Consider the following 19,620-nt stretch of genomic DNA (forward strand, 5'->3'; position numbering starts at 1 on the left):
TAAACAAAAAATTTCCAATCTGGTTCAATAAAATAAATTCGAATTTTACAAAAGAATTTTTTGTTCAAACACACAACACAATTATCCTCAAATCTCAATTGCCTCCGACTTTACTAGTGCCTAGTGCCTATGCTAAAATATGGCATTCAGGTACGGTTTGTTGATTACATCAGAAATATTCTTAAAATTCTTTAAAATGAAAATATTTAGAGTTGGAAGGTCCTATGATAGAGTTCGCCTTTAACCCTGTCAAAAATACATCACCTGAGGGCTGAGAGTTAGACCTCGACTGGCAATGCTGCCTTTTGAAGAGTACAAACTAACCTGTCTCCTAACCGTTCATTACGATTTATCCTCCACGTCGAAATTCTAATTGCTTTGTATTATCCAGCAGTATCTGTCATAAAACCCCATCACAAAACTATACCAAAAGAAAAGAAGTGATAAAAACATTTTTTTATGCTTGGATTGCAATACTACTATACTAGCCTGGTTTTTATGTGTTATACTTACTTCTCTTAGTTCTTTTGCTATTGCCTTGCACCCTTCGGTTGCTAATTGCATACAGTTTCGAAAATATCCAATGGCAACTTAGAATCCATCTTCATGAGTGGAAGTCAACAAAAAGTTGTTAACAAAGAACCTTTGGCAGATGACTCCTTCAGAGGAAATTATGCTTATCTAAAAACATCTCGATATATATGGAGTTGTTAAAAGAGTTTATTATGTAACACTTCAGATCAGAACCTGCGAAGGATTTCAGCTTTTGATACAGAGAAAAGCTCAACATTATGCAGCCAGATTCATATCCAATCCAACATTCATGGAAGTATTAAATTACAAACATAAAAATATAAGGTATAATTACACAACTAATATACTTAATATTGCGAATAGAAAACCAACAAACAAACTATGTAACCTGAAGAAGAGTCACTTTGTCCAACTTTGGAAGAATCCCAACTGTGACACAGGTCCTCCAGCACTATCTTCTACATAATTCAAATCTGTTGGAACAGTAAATAACTATAAGCTCTTAAATTACTATGCTTATTTAATAAGTATCAAGATAGAGCAAGAGAGAGAAAATTTTGTGTCAATGAAAGAAAAATTGCAAAAATATAAAATTAAAACAAGAAACACATAGAGATTACCAAGCAAAGGAGTACTATTAAGGTAGCCAGCACTACACGAAGTAACAATTTCACGCATTGGAATTTTAGCATCTGCAAGGGCCAGACTAGCAGCATTAACGCATGCAGCTCTAGTTCCTGCAGAATTGAAACCACATTCAAATTTAAGAGCAAACCATATTCATTCCCGGAAATGTTTGCCAACACTAAACGGCATCTAAGTGAAAGGGAGACAAATAGAGAGAGCTCATGAGTGAACAGACTTAGAACTTTATGAATGACAATTACCTCCATCTGCTTGCAGAACTTGGACGAAGATATTTATCTGCAAATAGAACAAAAAAAAAATCGCTTAACAATTAACAAACTTTGCAATTAATTAGATTAAGAAACAGAAAAAAGGGGTCGTCAAAATTATTAGTTGGGATAAAACCTGAGAACGAGGCATTAAATGTGTCATTATACAAGCTTCCATGGCTTGACGAATCACTAAAGAAATCTCTGTTGATCGCCTAAATAAAACAACATTGAACATCAATCTCCCAAACCAAAGAGAAAGATGAGAAAAAAGTTCCAAACCTGTCTCCCTTTGGTTTTCTCATGCGATCTCCAGTACTAAAATTGGCCATACTATACTCACATCGCACCTGTAAATTGAAAGAAAAAAAATCAAATTACCTCATTAAACATATATTCATCAAATGCTAACAGTAGTTCACAAAAAAATCAATTAAGATGAGCACCTTTCTTAGCATTTCACTACCAGCATACATAAATAACACAAACAAATAAGTGTAAGAGGCAAAAGGGTATTACCAGTGCTTGGTCATTTAGTAGTTGGCTTCTATTTTGGACCTGTTAAAAAAAAATCATACTAAACTCAAATACGCTTCATTGATTTGGAAAATGAAGAAATAAAAGTGGAGAAAAAATCAAGCATTTTGGGGGATAGTGTAGTACCTCTCGGGGGCCATAAACAGCAGCCACGACTTTCGTGTTCCCCATTTCGAAAACTGCAGAACTGATACAAAAATAAACACTATTGTAGACATTGTCACGTGGAATAAATTGTAGAAAATTGAGCCATATATAATAACATGGACTATTCCATTCATTGCCATGTAATTCACAACAAACACAACATCATTCTTTCTTGTTATTATTGTTAATCCAGAAACTGAATTTGTATTAGAGCAAAATGTTTAGTATAAATAGTACCTGTTTAGTAAATGTTATTTTTGAGAAAGAGAGAGAGGTACTTCGGTCGGACGGCGTCCATCTAATCGGAGACCTTCAGGGCTGATGAACTCCATCACAGACAACTCTTATAGGAAACTCCTCCTTCCTTCCTAGCCTATTGGGCTGCACGAAACCCTTACCTGCCCAACAAGTTTATGGATTTGGCGGTCTTTTTGGGCGGGTTGGGTTGCTAAAATTCAAGGGCATTTTACAAAAATACTAGATTTGAGGTAATACTTTTCAATTTTACTGCGACAAGGCAGAAATAATATTTATACTGTCCTCTCCTATTTTTTTTTCTTTTATACTGTAAATACCAAAACAAAAGTATGAGACCTCCATCTTTCACAACCACAGACATAACCACCACAACAATACCATGACAACCGGAAAATAACCATTAATTCCGACAAGATTGAGCAAAAACAGTGAAATCGACGTCAAATAAATAATCATGACAAAACAACGGTAAAACAACACTAAAACAATCAAACAAAACAAAAGAAAAAAATGATTAAAAAAAACAAACAATCTGCTGCACAACCTCAACACCAAATGCAAAATTAACTATATTTGCAAGTCTATTCCTAGAAAATTATATATAAAAAAAAAACTACTACAACAACACTGAAATAACACAAAAACAAATGAAGCAAATATAACTACTTAAACAAATATAAAAGAAACACACACCTCAAAACTCTCTTATGAGTGAGCTCGTCAAATGTATTTATAGGAGAACCAGAATAAAAAAACCACAAAAATAGCTAAATAAATCATGAAAACAACACTAAAATAAATAAAAATAAATAAAAGAAAAAAATGATTAAAAAATTAACTTTCTTTATGCACAAAATTAACAAAGAAAGTTCTTGCAAATATAGAATGAAAAAATCAGTAATAGTCTTACCTTCCATTAAAGTGGTGAAATCTAGAAGACAAAAAAAAAAAAAAAGAGGATGGAAGCTTGCTGGGAAAAGAAACAACATAACAAATGCAACAAATGTAGGGAGCTGAGACACAACAAGAGAACATACAGGAGAAAACATCAAAAATAAAAAGAAGCAGAACAACTAAAAAACACCAGTGGAACAACGGAGAAAAACTGAACATATATTGGAGCATACAATATTGAAAAAAAATAACTTACATACAAATTTTATTATGTTCATATTACTATTTAAAATAGACCAGTATAATAATATTTTGAAAAATGTGATAAAAAATGAAAGAAAATAACATTAAAACAACCTTAAAACAACAATAAAACAAACCAGCAACAGAAAAGGGTAAGTTGGAGAAAGATGGTGGACTTGGAAGTACGGTAGAGATGGAGCTAACGATTTGAGATCAAAGACACCGAATGACATAAACTTAGTGGAAGTTTTTGAGAGATTTATACAAAAAGTTCACCACAGAGCAAGCTCTCTATCTCTCTCTCACACACACAACCACACTCTTATCTTTCCCGATTCTTCTTCTTCTTCTTCCTCTTTAACATGTTGTTGTTTTTGTTACTAGCTTTTATTTGGATAATGTTGTAGACTTGAGAAAAAGAAAAGAAAAAAATGAAGAAGAAGGTGAATAGTGGAGAGTAGGGGTGTTCACAAAGTATTCGATCCAATCCAATCCGCACGATCCAATCCAATCCAATCCGCAAAATACGGATATCCGCACTTGTGCGGATTGGATTGGATTGAAAAATCTAAAATCCGCACTTGTGCGGATTGGATGTTGTTTGACCTCAAAAAGTAACCGATCCAATCCAATCCGCACTTAATTATATATATTTTTAAAAAATTATAATATGTAATATATATTAATTAAAAAAAGACACAAATTTCTAATTTCTTAATCTTTTTTAGTAATATATTGAGTTAGTGTATTTTATTAATTTTGTAATAGAAAAACACAAGAAAAATAATTCTTATTAACATAGACACATACACATAAAGTTTAAATATATATATACTAGCTTATTTATTTTAGTAATTTGATACATATATATTTTAGTGTAAATCTAAAGATAAGTATATATATATTGATATAAATGTATATTAGTTTAATTTGTATATAAATAGAGATAGAAATAGATTATTATTGGAGATTAAGAAACAATAGTCTTTTTTTAATTTTTTTTCTATGAAATTTTAAATGATTTATTATTAAAAAAATAACCGATCCAATCCGCACTATTGCGGATTGGATTGGATTGGATTTAAACTCTTATGCGGATCAGATTGGATCCAAAATATGAAATCCGCACTTAGTGCGGATTGGATGTTGTTTGACCAAAAAAGTGCGGATTGGATCGGATGAACACCCCTAGTGGAGAGAGAGCCCAAACACAATGAAAAAAAATATATATAAATGAAGAATGAGGTAAATAATGAAAGTTATTATAAATTACAAAAAAAAAAAAAGATAACGTGTAGAAATTAAGTTTTTTCATGATTATATTTTTTTTAAAAAAAATCACAAAAGTGACAACACATCACATCAAAACTTTTTCAATACAATAAAAACTTTTATAATTAGTTTTTTTTTTAAATATATATATGTGACTGATTGACGTGACAATTAATTTTCCCATCAACTTTTATAATTAAAAAAAAAACATATTTTAAAGTGACAAGAAAATACATCTTGAAGCCCAACGTATAAAAGTTATAAACTATACAATATAAATATAAATTATACCGCCTAACAGTATAAAAGTAAAAAAAAAGAAAAAAGTCAGTGGTATGTGTAATTTTCCCAAAATTCAACACTACCAAAGTATTGGTGGCTTTTGTTAAAATTAAAAAAAAAGTTAATTTTCAAAATAAAATAGTATTTTTATTTTTGTGATTAAAAAAATTTAAAAATAAAACTGTCACTAAAAATCACAATTCTATACATAAAATAAACAAATAAATATATATTTTTTTTTTTGAAAACAATAAATAAATAAAAATTATTTAGTTGCTATTAATTGGATAAAAATTATTTTTAGTGTAATTTTTTATATATAAAAATAATCAATAATAAGGATTAATATTATTTTAGATTTTGAGTTTTGTAAAAATTACTGATTGAACTATTTGTTTTGTTAAATAACAATATGGATTTATATTTTTTTTAAATAGTACAAATAGGATTTTAAGCTCAATTTCAATAATTTTTTATTGATATAACTAACTTGAAAATAATTTGTAGCATGAATAAATGTAAAAAAACGTAACAAATTTTTTCATAACACTTTTATTTTATAAATTTTTATTGATATAACTAAGTTTTATTTTACAAAAAAAATTAGTTAAAGATACTATTTTAAAAAATAAAAAAATTCATTTGTCAATTAACAGAATAAATAATCTAATTAATAGCTCTTACAAAATATAAAATCTAATAAGATTTTTACTAAAATAATAATAATAAATTAATAACTTTTTTTTTGTACCCACCCGTCAGACAGCGCATGATTTGAGAAGACAAGTTAGAGAAAACCTAAAACAAACAATTTCCATCTATTTCTCTCTCTCACACCCACGCCGATGGAACGGAACTGCCTCTCCTCGCCGACGACGTAATCGAATTCCACCACCGGGTTCACCGGCCCCAGGAACCTCTAGATCGACTCTCTATGGGCTCCATCTTTACTTTGGTGTCTCCTTTCTACTCAGGCCAGCCTTCGTAGGCCCAACTGCATAAGTTTAGAAATGTATGTATGTATGTAAGTTTTAATTCTGAGTGTCTCAGGTTCTTATGGATTTCATCGAGAAATCCCCAAAGTGAGCTCTTCGTTTCTTTGGACTTTGCCATTTGCGTCATTCATTTCATATGATTATATATTTATTTGTGAGTTAATCGTGTTCTTTAAGAGGTATCTCTTGATTTTGAAACATGGTTAGTTTCTTTTGTAACCTTCGTCTCCAAAAGTCAATTCTTCCCATCCAGTGCTATATTTGTTAATGATGAAGTTAGTTAAAATATATATTGTTGAAGCCTTAATTTTTTATGCTGAATGGTTATTGAAAGAAGTCTTGAATGATTATGTTTCTTTAGCTGTATTAATAACACAATCAAACAGGATTAGGCATGTCAAGAGAGAGTTCTTGACTTGCACAAGAGGGTTCCACCCCAATCCACGTGGCACTAGCTTTGTTAACCAAAGCATAACTAACTCTGCAACATGACTTGAGTGGTATGTTTCCACTTACATTGTCCTCCTTTAAAGTTATATTGTGATTTGTGTTGGTTACAATTTTTCCCATTTGACATTATCTGTATTGCATTGTAACTGACTACATGAGACTACTAGATTTTCCCTTGCGACCCCCTTTTCGAATCAAGACCAAATCCTACTCTAATTGTAATTTCCCCTCAAAGAGGCAGTTGAATTAGATAAGAATTTTCTAGTTTGATGTGAACATGATAGGTGGAACCGAAGAAGTTTGGACTCCTTATGAATTGGCAGCGTGAGTACACACCATGGAAGATATACTGATACAGCTGAAGAAAGAGATGGCTGCGCCACATAACTGGATGTTGGTTCAACCTCCGGAAGGTACCTACTTCTAGTAGCTTACATATCCATGGATCAAATTGCATTTTCAATATGCAAAGTATGGTTTGTTATGCCGTGTCAATCCTGTTTAGACATACAGGGGAATTCCCCCAAAAGCTTCTCCTATCACCTCTTCTTGGTCCTTCTGTTTCATCATTGTCTTTTTGATCGAATTGTGTTTTAATGGATGGATGCTATCTGATTTATGGGGACTTTTGTGTTGTTTAACTAGTATCAATTATAGCATTATCATTATTCTAAAATCTACTGTCTTGTCCATGTTCATCTGCAATCCGAGGGAAAGAAAATTTTGGCCTAATGATGACGATGCCAGAACACATGGGAGCGTGTTGATGATATCTTCCATGCTGATCTTATTTCCTGAATTTAGTGGAAATGAAGATATGAAAATGGAAGAAAAAAACTGAAGGGCTGTATCCAAATATTGTAGCTGAAATGGTGGTAAGATATTTGGATTCATGACAAGGTTTTGGTTTAATATGGCAGAATGTCACCATTCTCTTGCTCTCTCTCTCTCTCTTCTCTCAGTATTTTCAAACTACTGGTCTTGTAAACAAGGGGAGAGAGAGCTTGGTGGGGATGGAAAAGTGAGACATAGACCCAATTGGGTTTGCCTTTGGAACTACTCTTGGCCCCTCTCATTTTCATGGCTGCCTTTGCAAGCAAATGACTCGATTACAGCTTAAGCTGCAGCCGTCGACAACCTTAATTAACAAAACAACGCACAAAAAGCCATTGATATAAATAACTATAATATATGTTTGTATATATATCATTGAAACTTACTTTTACACGTTTTAGTAGTAGTACACCCCCATGACCGACTTAGCACACCAAACTTTATTAAGTGGAATTGGTCTGTCTGGTGAGAGGGTCAAATCTTTACGACGCTCCAAACTCAAATATCATTTATGTTACCATATGATATGACTATTCCTCCACTAATGTGGTCCAAAGCCACTCTTTAATTTCTGAACTTATATTGAATAGCTTAATTCAACTTTCATAATTTTAATCTAATTTTTTTTTTTTTTGGTAATAGAAACCAGTGTAGCTTTCTAGATTTATCTGTTTATAGTTTAATATTTCCTTTTTTCTTATCTTTTTCCTATAAGAAAATCAATCATTATTTGATAATTTGGGATAAAAAATGGGAAGGTTCTTTTATTATTATTATTTCGATATTGGGAAAGGGATTTGAAGTTGGATGTAGTATTATCAACTACTAATATGACGAGACTTTGTTTAGTTAATTTTTTTTTTTAATTTATAAAATTAATAACAATTAAGTTTTTCATTAGTTTTTGAAAATGATCAGTTTTTCAAGAGTAAAATTGATGTTTTCATATACGTTATGCACATTTTATTACAATATTACAAGACTACCCTTACAACCGACTCTGATATAACCAATTCTTGGTCTGTTTCACTTTGTATCAGCTGAGTTAGTTATTCCCAACTAACTCAGCTCACTATAAATAAGAGTCTCCTTCTTGTAATTGAACATACTGTTTGGAAAATAATAACAGATCTAACAGAGCAATTTACTCTGTTCTCTTCATCTTTTCTCTGCATTTTCTCTCATATGGTATCAGCAGACAATCAAGATCCTTCTTCAATGGCTAGACCCACAACCCGTTCTCAGGATGGCATTCCCCCATCTACTTCTGAGAATCAACACCCGGAGTCTAACCCTGACACTACTTCCGCACCTCCATTAATGGATACCTCGATCGCTACTCGACGGAACAACAATCCAAGATCTCGGATCCAGCACGAACCAGAACCGATCGCACCAGCAAACTCCTCTCCTGCACCTATTGCTACTGATCCTCCTGTTCAGGCTCGACGTTCTTTAGCCGATCGATTGGCTCATGAAGATGTATCTAGCCCGTTCTTCCTCAGCAATGCAGATCACCCAGGATTAGTCTTAGTTTCCACCGTGCTCAATGGCACCAATTACCAATCTTGGAAACGAGGAATCATGATGGCTCTCACGGCAAAGAACAAATCTGCCTTCATTGATGGCTCTCTTCCTCGCCCAGTCGCTGGTAACACCCTTCTCCCTTCTTGGATTCGTTGCAATAACATGGTCATGTCTTGGCTTGTTAATTCCGTTTCCCCCGAGATAGCACAAAGTATCATGTACTTTGATCTTGCTACCGATATGTGGCATGATTTGCAAGAAAGATTCAATGAGGGAAATGGCCCTCGAATCTTTCAACTTCAAACCCAATTAACACATCTTCAACAAGGTGATCACTCCGTCACCTCTTACTTTACAAAGCTCAAAATCCTTTGGGATGAGCTAAAAGAATTTCAACCCAACACTTCTTGCACTTGTGGTGCAATGAAAGTTTTTTTAGAATATTACAACCGAAACCAGGTCCTACAGTTTCTTACTGGTTTAAATGAGTCCTACGCTTCGGTTCGTGCTCAAATTCTCCTCAATGAACCCCTACCCAATCTCTCAAGGGTATTTGCCATGATTGTTCAAGAAGAGAGACAACGCACTCTTGGCTCTTCCACAGTTCCTTCAGCTGCCTCTGCCCGTGCGCCTTCAAACAATCCTCCCCCAAAATCCAAGAAGCCAAGACCCTCTTGCACTAATTGTGGCAAGCCAGGTCACTATGTGGATAAATGTTACTTCCTTCATGGCTTTCCTCCCGGCTATGGTGATAAAAAGAAGCAAGAAAAGGCCAAACCCGCTGCCAATCACACCAGCGCTAACTCAGATGCTATTCCCACTTCAACATCCAACTCAGATCTGAATACACAATGCCAACAACTCATTTCCCTCCTCAGCCAACAATTGACTCAAAATGCTACCCGTGAGGACATCAATACTCTCCCAGCTGCTTCCAACATGGCTGGTAAGTCAAATCTTTTTCCTATATATTCATGGATCATTGATAGTGGGGCAACTCATCATATGTGTGCCACAAGAAGCCTCTTTCAAACTTTTTCCAGCAACGTTTTTCCCACACATGTGGTGCTTCCTACTGGTGCAAACATACCAGTAAAAGGGATCGGTACAGTCCATCTAAACAAGCATATTACACTTCAAAATGTGCTCTTTGTTCCCACCTTTAATATCAACTTATTTTCTCTTACTGCCTTCATTGATAATACCCTTAATAAGGTTATCTTCTCTAATGATTCTTGCTCTATACAGGCTCCTTCTCCGAGCATGGTGATTGGGACAGCTAAACGGCTTGGGAAACTCTATGCAATTCAACAAGAGCACAACCCCATACTTCAGCCCAATTGTTGTCTTTCCTTACATAATAATGTAGATCAATGGCATTCACGCCTTGGTCACCCTTCAATGTATATTTCCAATACATTCAATAAAAGAATTAACTCTAGTTTTCCCATTTCAGCAAATCAATTTTGTCATATTTGCCATCTTGCAAAACAAAAGAAATTACCATTTATCTCCAACCATAACTTTGCTGAAAATGCCTTTGATTTACTTCATTTGGACATTTGGGGTCCATTCCACATAATTAGTATAGAAGGCTATCGATATTTCCTCACAATTGTTGATGATGCATCTCGATTTACTTGGACTTTTATGCTTAAAACTAAAGCTGAAGCGCAAACTATCTTTCCCACATTTTATAACATGATCTGCACACAATACAATTCCACAATTAAAGCAATTCGATCTGATAATGCTAAAGAACTTGCAATGTCCACTTTTTATGCCTCCAAAGGCATAATTCATTACCACTCATGTGTTGAACGTCCTCAACAAAACTCTGTTGTTGAACGCAAACACCAACATCTCCTTAACATTGCACGCGCTTTATGTTTTCAATCTCATTTGCCCCTTGCTTATTGGGGACATTTAATTGCTACTGCAACTTACCTCATGAACCGAACTCCTTCGGTCCTCCTAAAAGGCAGTACCTCCTTTGAAAAACTTCACTTAAAACCACCAAATTATGACCATCTCCGAGTATTTGGATGCTTAGCATATGCCTCCACACTCACCTCCACTAGGCATAAATTTTCGCCAAGAAGCCGTGCATCCGTGTTCATTGGATACCCACATGGCATGAAGGCTTACACCCTTCTTGACATCCAAACGAAACAAATCTACCATTCAAGAGATGTCATCTTTCATGAAAACGTCTTTCCCTTTCTTGGTCAAGGTTCCAACGATTCCATCGATATATTTTTTCAATCTCACTGCATACCTGCCAATCGTTCAATAAATCTCACCAATCCACTCACAAATAATATGCATACTCAACATCCAACTACTACTGCTACGGGTTCTCACACTAAGGAAGACAATGTTACTGGTGTTGTTCCCACACCAGCAACAAACAACAAATATGACCCTGCTGCAGAACCGATTCCTAGTGTTGTCCCCACACCAGCAATAAACAACAATCACAAGCCTTCTGGTGTCGACAAACCTCTCACACCATCAGCACCTACTGGTGTTACTCTCACACCAGTAACCCCTGCTAATACTCACCCAACAACACCTTCCATTGGTGTCAATAACCCTTCAATTCATGTTGAACCTACTGGTGTCATTCCCACACCAGATGCTTCAACACATAATAACTTTCCCACTACACAAAAATCAATTGAACCAGCTCCAGCAATTAAATCAAAAGCTGGCCGTCAGATTACCAAACCACCTCATCTCAATGATTATGTATGCCACACTCATTCAACGGCTTACCCCATTGAGGAGTTCATATCTTATGCCAAACTTAGCCCCCACTTCCGAGCGGCTGTTTTAGCTGCCTATTCTCACATTGAGCCTACCTCGTATAGTGAAGCCTCCCAATTCAAACATTGGCTCCTCGCTATGGACGATGAAACTCAGGCCCTTGAAAAAAACCATACTTGGACTATCACCAAATTACCTCCCGGCCACAAAGCCATTGGATGTAAATGGGTATACAAAGTCAAGTATAATGAGCAAGGTGAGGTTGTACGATTTAAAGCTCGTCTCGTCGCCAAAGGATTCAATCAAAAACTGGGAATCGATTACCTTCAAACCTATGCTCCTGTAGCAAAATTCAACACACTCAAAATTTTGCTAGCTCTTGCAGCAATGAACAACTGGAACGTTCATCAACTTGACATTAACAATGCCTTTTTGCATGGCGATCTCCATGAAGAAGTGTACATGAAATTACCTCCAGGTTACAAAGCACCACCCGATTCGGTTTGCAAACTCAATAAGAGTATCTATGGGTTAAAACAAGCTTCCCGACAGTGGTATGAAAAGCTTAGCACTACTCTCACCACTGCCGGCTTCATTAGATCCCTATCCGACAACTCACTTTTTATCAAAAACACCAATACTTTCTTTCTCGCCATCTTAATCTATGTCGATGACATTATCGTAGCTAGCAACAATGACATGGCAATTACTCATTTCAAAATCTTTCTCGATAAACAATTCAAACTTAAAGACATAGGCACTCTAAAATTTTTTCTTGGACTCGAAATTGGTCGCACAAAGAATGGAATTTCCATTTCTCAACGGCCCTTTACTCTCCAATTACTCACGGATACGGGTTATCTTGGCGCTAAGCCTGCCTCAACACCTATGGAAACCAATCTCAAGCTTAGCAAAGATAAAGGCAAGCCATTGTCCGACCCTACAATCTATAGAAGCCTCATAGGCAAATTGATCTATCTCACCATAACACGGCCTGACATAACTTACGCCGTCAATCACCTAAGTCAATTTCTATCTTCTCCTCGAGCACCTCATCTCCACGCTGCTCATAGAATACTTCAATACCTCAAAAGGACTCCTGGACAGGGCATTTTTTTCCCTGCCACCTCCACTCCCCAACTATCTGCATATGCTGAGACCAATCTGTCCCCCACCAACGTTCAGTTATCTTTCTTTGCCGATGCAGATTGGGGAGCTTGTCAAGACACACGGCGCTCCATTTCCGGGTATTGCGTCTTCCTTGGACAAGCCTTAGTCTCTTGGAAATCCAAAAAACAACAGGTTGTTTCTCGCTCTTCAGCCGAAGCCGAATATAGAGCCATGGCTAATGCCACATCCGAAGTCACATGGATCCTTGCACTCCTCAAAGATTTTGGCATCTCACTCAACAAACCTGCCTCTCTCTACTGCGACAACACAGCAGCTATCCACATTAGTGAAAATCCAGTCTACCATGAGCGCACCAAACATGTTGAGATCGATTGCCACTTCATTCGAGAAAAAGTTCAACAAGGCGTCCTCAAGTTACTTCATGTTTCATCAAACAACAACCTGGCCGACATCTTTACCAAAGCTCTGCTACCAACACCCTTCAACAACATTGTCTCCAAGCTGAACACTTCGAATATCTACACTACAGCTTGAGGGGGGCTATTACAATATTACAAGACTACCCTTACAACCGACTCTGATATAACCAATTCTTGGTCTGTTTCACTTTGTATCAGCTGAGTTAGTTATTCCCAACTAACTCAGCTCACTATAAATAAGAGTCTCCTTCTTGTAATTGAACATACTGTTTGGAAAATAATAACAGATCTAACAGAGCAATTTACTCTGTTCTCTTCATCTTTTCTCTGCATTTTCTCTCATACATTTTGAATGAAAAGAACCTAAAATGTGATATATAAATAGATAAAATTAAAAGAAATTACAAATTCAACTATAAATTATGACAGTCAAATTTGCTAATTAGTGTTTTGAGATATAATGAATGTCTTAACAAACTCCCCACCCTAATTCTCCGTCAATCAAATCTACATAAATTACTAAGACGAAACAGCCAAACTAAACATGTTTAAAAATTTCATTTCTGACACGTTCATCGAAAAAGATGGGATTTGCCACACATAAAACACAACCCAATCATTTTACCTATTTTCTTTAAAAAAAAATGGTCATCAACAAATTTGTAAATAAATTTATATATTTAATTTTTTTTTGAAAGAAAGTTATATATTTAATTTGGCAATGCAAAAATAGTACGATTGATTAAAAACATAAACTTCATTTTTAAAAACTATAACAAAAAATGTTATTATTAAGCAAAATAACTCACAATAATAATTTCCGGATCTTGTCATAATTTGAAAAATAAAAAAATATTTTATATTTGCATTTTTAAGGAATTTGTTTACAAAAGAAATGAATATATCATTAAAATAATAATAAAAAAAATTCCTTTTTGGAACAAAAAAATAATAATAATAAAAAATAATAATACCACATTATTAACAAACCGCCTCTTTACAAGTATTCATATTATCACCCACGTCTTTCTCTCTCTTCCTTTTTCTTTTCTCATTATTCTTTCTTTCTCTTCCTTCTATAAAATTTTGGGTTTCTGCCCTTCACTCTTTCGATATCGAAATCAAAATCAAGCCCTAATTTTTTTTTTTACAGGCTCTCGAATTCATTTCCAAAAGGGGAAATTTTTTCCCTTTTTCTTCTTCTTCTCCTCTGAATCTGGATCGCCCTAAGCCATGTGTATTGCTGATCCGCTGCCGCAGCTTCCGCCTGAGAAATCCCAACGACCCGTTGTGATTCGATCGGTGTGGGAGTATAACCTAGAGTCCGAGTTCAAGTTGATACGATCCGCCATCGATGATTTCCCGCTTATCTCCATGGATACGGAGTTTCCGGGCGTCGTGATCCGACCCTCGGTAGATCCGACGCTACGAACTTCCCAGGCCATTGCGCACTACGAGGTCCTCAAGGCCAACGTGGATCGCTTGAATCTGATCCAGATCGGTCTCAGCCTTTCCGACGACGAGGGAAACCTTCCTGATCTCGGCACTAACAGCCTCTACATCTGGGAATTCAACTTTAAGGACTTCGACGTGGCGCGTGACGCACACGCTCACGATTCCGTGGAATTGCTGAAGAGGCAGGGTATTGATTTCGAGCGGAATCGAGAATCTGGTATCGATTCGATCCGGTTCGCCGAACTGATGATGTCCTCGGGGCTCGTCTGCAACGATTTGGTGAGTTGGGCGACGTTCCACAGCGCCTATGATTTTGGTTACCTTGTCAAGGTGTTGACTCGGCGTCTTTTGCCTGATGAGTTGGCTGATTTTCTGAAGCTCGTGACGGTGTTCTTCGGGTCCAGGGTCTTCGATGTGAAACATCTCATGAGATACTGCGCGAGCCTTTACGGTGGGCTAGACCGGGTCTGTCAGGTCCTGAATGTGAGTCGGGTCATTGGAAAGAGCCACCAGGCCGGGTCTGATAGCTTGCTGACCTTACATGCCTTCCAGAAAATCAGAGAGGTCTATTTCAACAAGAACGGGCTTGATCAGTACGCTGGTGTTTTATATGGTTTAGAAATTTCGTGAAGTTAATGCTTTGTAGATTTCTTCTCTTTTAAAAAAGAATTCAAGTAAATTTTTGTACACAGTTGCTTTATATCAATCCTAGTAGGTTATTTGATTTGGTTTTATTTAATTTGTGCAATTCTCTCGTTTTATTGAAACTTTCCTTAAGGTGGTTCCTACTAGCTCTCATACACCAATGCTTTTGTGAATTAGTTTGCTTGGTTGGTAGTGATGGTATTTGGGTTGGGACTTATAAGATTGGACTTTCCCATGTCTTTTCCTTGGAAGATAGCAAGATTTCGAAGGTGGGATTTTGCTTCAATTGCGGAATTAGATGAAGTTGACTTTAGGGGTTAGGTTGATAGACATAGTTGGGTACCAAAATACTGAATTGGGATCGTTTGAACTTTCTTTAAAACCACTTGGACAAGTATAAAATTAACTTAATGGGTTTGAAATGAAGGGTCTTGATAAACTTTAATCTAAGAAGACACGTCTTCAAAGATGAAGTCAACCTTTATAATGCATTGTACTGTGAGTTCAGAGAAGAACAAGAGGTTCTTTCTTTTGGATTTTCTCTACTCGTTGTGATACTAGAATAATAGCTAAATAGCATACCTCATGCCCACATGATTCCTCTATTAAGATATGCTATTAATTTTTTAATATGTTACAACATCAACATCATACAATATATGTTAATGGTCTTTTTCTCCGTATGTCAGCTACTTTTGTCAGGTCTTTACATTTATCATTGTTAATTTTGAGAATGATTAGCTAATTCATCCCTTCTTAATTGTCTGTAGTCAATGCTTAGTAAAACAAAAGATGCAGCCCGGCCCATGAACATAATAAATCTCTAGTGAAAACAACTTAATTCCTAGGTCCCATGTCCAAACAAATAAGAGCTATGCTAGCCCATAAAGAGAGAAATCCGACTATGTGAGTCAACGGTTTCTTAAAGAGATCAGGTCAACATGGCTAGAATATCCTAGTTCACGTTGCTTACTCCCCTTTTTGGGGCCCTGTATGATTAAGAGCAAAAAGGTCTCATCTTTGAGAACCTTTTTCTTGCATCACAGAACATCAAGGCATTGTTCTAGATCTTACTTTGTGGAGGGTATCATGTTTGGAAATTCGTTCTCTTACTAGCTTGAATACATTTTCTCTGTTTGAAGTATCAAGGAGGAGAAATAGGGAGAGAAACTAAGTTATTTTTGTTTAGTCATAACATTTACTTTGCATTAGTTTGTTTGTGTCAGGGATGTTTTAGTGAAAACAACATTCTCCATGACCCTATGTAAAGTAAGTATGAATAACATATAAACTTTATCTTCTCGTGGGGGATTTATTATTAGTCTTTTTAACCTGTAATTGTTTTGTGACACTTAAACATGAGCTATGTATCCATGAGAATTGAGACAGATCTGCTTGTAGCTAGTTGCAATATGAAACAGCGTCTTCGCAGCAGCATTTGATTCACTACTTGCAGCACATGGTGTAATCCTATTGCCTGCATTTAATAATTGAATGATTCTACAAGTTGTCGATTGTTTCCACAGTGGTCCTCATAAGTATTCCAGTACAGGAGTCCTGTTTTCAACTGACCTATATAACATTTGAAAGCTACTACACTGTTGTTGCACTAGAGTGTAGAAGGTAAAAGATTATGTCCTCGAGTTCCTTCTTGCAATTCTTGATAGTAGTCTGTTACAGTATGTGTTTTTGCTTTGCCTGGTAGATCTAATAATCTAGTTTCTTCGCAATATTCAGACTGCAACTTACTTGATAATTGAATCTCAGTGCTACCAAAAGTATTTAGTTAAAACAACATTTCTCATGTAACTCATATTTGTGTATCTTGATTAGAAATTTTTTCATAGTAGCCATCACTGACCACAAAATTTATGTTTAGGGATCATGAATTTGACTTAAGAACTTTTACTTGATGTAATTTTCGTTATGCTTAGCTTTACTAATACTCGCCCAGGGCATAAGTGGCATGATGACTTGACGTCATCCTCACCTTCCTCCGGCTTATCACCGGCAGTCTATTCAGGTTCCAATCTCAACAGTGATGCTTTCCAGGAGGAACTTGCTAAAATACTCGTCTGCAAGTTGTGGTTCCGCAGAAGTCCAATAGCTACAGGGTGCAAGTATCTGCAGCTTAGGTAATGCTTTTTTGTTGCTAGAAATTCGGGAAGTTTTGTTGTTGTGTTAGGAGGCTGAACTGAACATTCTGGTTCATTGTATTAATAATTTCAATTGCAGTTACTTATTTTAATTTGGAAATTTTATGATTTATCCTAGGCTAATAATTGTAATAGAGACACTCTAAAAAACTTGAGCTGTTCTTGCAGCAACGAGGAGAGCTAGCTTTCACTGTTTAGAGTGATAGTCATTTATACCTAATAGTTAATATCATCCCAATCTTGTTTTATGTCTAGGGGCTAAAATCGTTTCAGGAACAAACAAATCACAATGGTTTTTGACGTAGGACTATAATATTAGATTGATTTTTCTACATGATACCCTTAACAGGGATTTGAACTATGCATACTCACTCACTCACCAAGATTCACTATGGTTGAAGGAAGAATTGTAATATTATTAATTATTAATTGTAATTTTGTTCTTAATACAGTCTTAGAATATTAGTGTAAATATTTGGCCATGCTTTCTTCACTCTGACCCGTTGCCTTTTTTTCATACCTGCTAAACAAAGAAATTGAATCTTCCTTCACAACTTCTGAGTAAGGTCTGTTAATTGTTAATTGTATCCTATCTGATTTGATCTGATTTTTATTCTTTTTAGTATCATAGTATGTTTATGTGGATTAGGACTAAAATAAATTAATACTTTATTGGATTTTACAGATTTCTTTAGTCATTTTCTTGAGATTTTCAATTGAGGTGAGGTTCAATAAAAAATAAATTAAATATCCTGAGGTACCTACAGATTTCTTAGCCCTGAAGTAACTGAGTATGAACTCATTATTAATTAACCCCTTTCTCCAAAGTGATTAATGAACTTAAAAAAGCCATGATTGGAACTCCTTTCTCTTCTTGCTAGATTTTCATGCTCACAGGCTCACAGCTCTTAAGATATCACAAGAAATATCATTGGCTATGTTATATAGTTGGCCTAGTCAGAAGCCAGATTAGTTTGAAGTTTGAACTATGATATTGTTGAATTAAAACGTCATCTTTTTGCTGTCAATTTTCACATGGTTTTTTTAATTAATATCCTATGAAAGAACAGGAGCCACTAAGTGACTTACATTTTTTTTTGTTCTTGAATTTGAAGGGTATCTTTCATTGTGGGTCAGCTTTTTCACAATCAGGGTGACCACATTTTGGATAATTGTGTACTATTGATGGGCTTCATCCAATTGGAGGTGGGCCTTCAATCTTAACTCTTTACAACTCTTTCTACCAATTTTTTAGACATGATCTGAGCACACCATTTCACTGTCTATGATATTTAATTAATGGATTGATGCTACTCTCATGTGGCATTTTGCACAAGTGTTTGTGCTGAAATGGACTAACTAAATAGGGAAAATTTGTTTATCCTTGTGGTTGTTATTTGTTAATCATATTTTTATCTTTTATGTGTGTTAGTGTCATGAGAACTTATCTTCAAATCTAACATCAAACTTTATGATTAAATATATAAACATTTGCATGTGTCATTATCTTTAATGGGTTTCTATTTTACTTAAAAATTGCAGTTTAAAGCATGTAGAATGTCTTAAAATTGAATCTTGTCATTTTCCACAGGGTCAACCATGCTATTATCTTCTATATACCCCCTCTGAATCTCTGATTGAATGCTTGATCAGGTGCATCAATTCCTTTTGGTTGAAAAACAAGTCTTCAAATGGTATGCTTTTGCTTATCTAGAATATGATAAACTCAATCATTTTGAATGAGTTGGTCTGTCTTCATGAACAAGGCCAATAAATCAAGAAAGAAAGAGATGGGAAGTTCCCATTTGATAATGTAAAGCCAACCACATTATTCTTTCTCACTTCCTTGGCTGAATGACTTATTTTTTTTCTTTCTTTCAATAAGCTGTCTGTCGGTTGTTATCACACCATGTGTCTATAATTTAGTGATATAAATGTGCAAGTTTGACTATATATCAGTTTTATACAAACTGTGTTTTTTTGTGTTCTTATTTATTCATTTATATTTTTTTTGAAAGGGTGCTTTTTGTGTTTATGTATATGCTTTATTTATATTTTTTAACATTGTTTAGGATAATTTATTGATTGAAAATACTAGTTTTCAATCAAAGGCAAACTAATAAAAATAAAAAGATCAAAGGGGATCTCTGTGGTTTGGGGACATGAATACAATTAT

The 19,620-nt window shown here is 35.3% G+C and overlaps 2 protein-coding genes and 1 pseudogene across 3 annotated transcripts; 2 read left to right on the plus strand and 1 right to left on the minus strand.

The window, feature by feature from the left end:
* LOC115701389 (exosome complex component RRP41 homolog) lies at positions 1 to 3,282 on the minus strand (annotated as a pseudogene).
* A 10,831-nt stretch (positions 3,283 to 14,113) lies between these two features.
* Positions 14,114 to 15,377, plus strand: LOC115699398 (probable CCR4-associated factor 1 homolog 11). Its single transcript, XM_030626785.2, has one exon. The coding sequence runs from the start codon at positions 14,422 to 14,424 to the stop codon at positions 15,271 to 15,273; it is 852 nt and encodes a 283-aa protein (XP_030482645.1). The 5' UTR covers positions 14,114 to 14,421; the 3' UTR covers positions 15,274 to 15,377.
* Positions 15,378 to 15,826: 449 nt separating this feature from the next.
* On the plus strand, positions 15,827 to 19,414 carry LOC115699399 (uncharacterized). Of its 2 annotated transcripts, none has more exons than XM_030626786.2 (3): positions 15,827 to 17,423; positions 18,560 to 18,650; positions 19,036 to 19,414. In XM_030626786.2, exons 1-3 carry the CDS (start codon positions 17,215 to 17,217, stop codon positions 19,156 to 19,158), a joined length of 423 nt encoding a protein of 140 aa, XP_030482646.2. In that variant the 5' UTR covers positions 15,827 to 17,214; the 3' UTR covers positions 19,159 to 19,414. The 2 variants fall into 2 exon arrangements, with proteins under 2 accessions (XP_030482646.2, XP_030482647.2); XM_030626787.2 differs by having other exon boundaries at positions 19,098 to 19,414.
* Positions 19,415 to 19,620: the final 206 nt, after the last annotated feature.

The sequence above is a fragment of the Cannabis sativa genome, chromosome 8 (genome assembly GCF_029168945.1).
Source record: "Cannabis sativa cultivar Pink pepper isolate KNU-18-1 chromosome 8, ASM2916894v1, whole genome shotgun sequence".
NCBI lineage: Eukaryota > Viridiplantae > Streptophyta > Magnoliopsida > Rosales > Cannabaceae > Cannabis > Cannabis sativa.

Bases quoted from the DNA above. Each gene is read 5' to 3' on its own strand.
- LOC115699399 (XM_030626786.2), top strand. From the start codon at position 17,215: ATGCTTAGCTTTACTAATACTCGCCCAGGGCATAAGTGGCATGATGAC. The intron at 17,424-18,559 runs GTAATGCTTTTT...TTGAATTTGAAG, and splicing joins TGCAAGTATCTGCAGCTTAG to GGTATCTTTCATTGTGGGTC. The intron at 18,651-19,035 runs GTGGGCCTTCAA...CATTTTCCACAG, and splicing joins TGGGCTTCATCCAATTGGAG to GGTCAACCATGCTATTATCT.
- LOC115699398 (XM_030626785.2), top strand. From the start codon at position 14,422: ATGTGTATTGCTGATCCGCTGCCGCAGCTTCCGCCTGAGAAATCCCAA.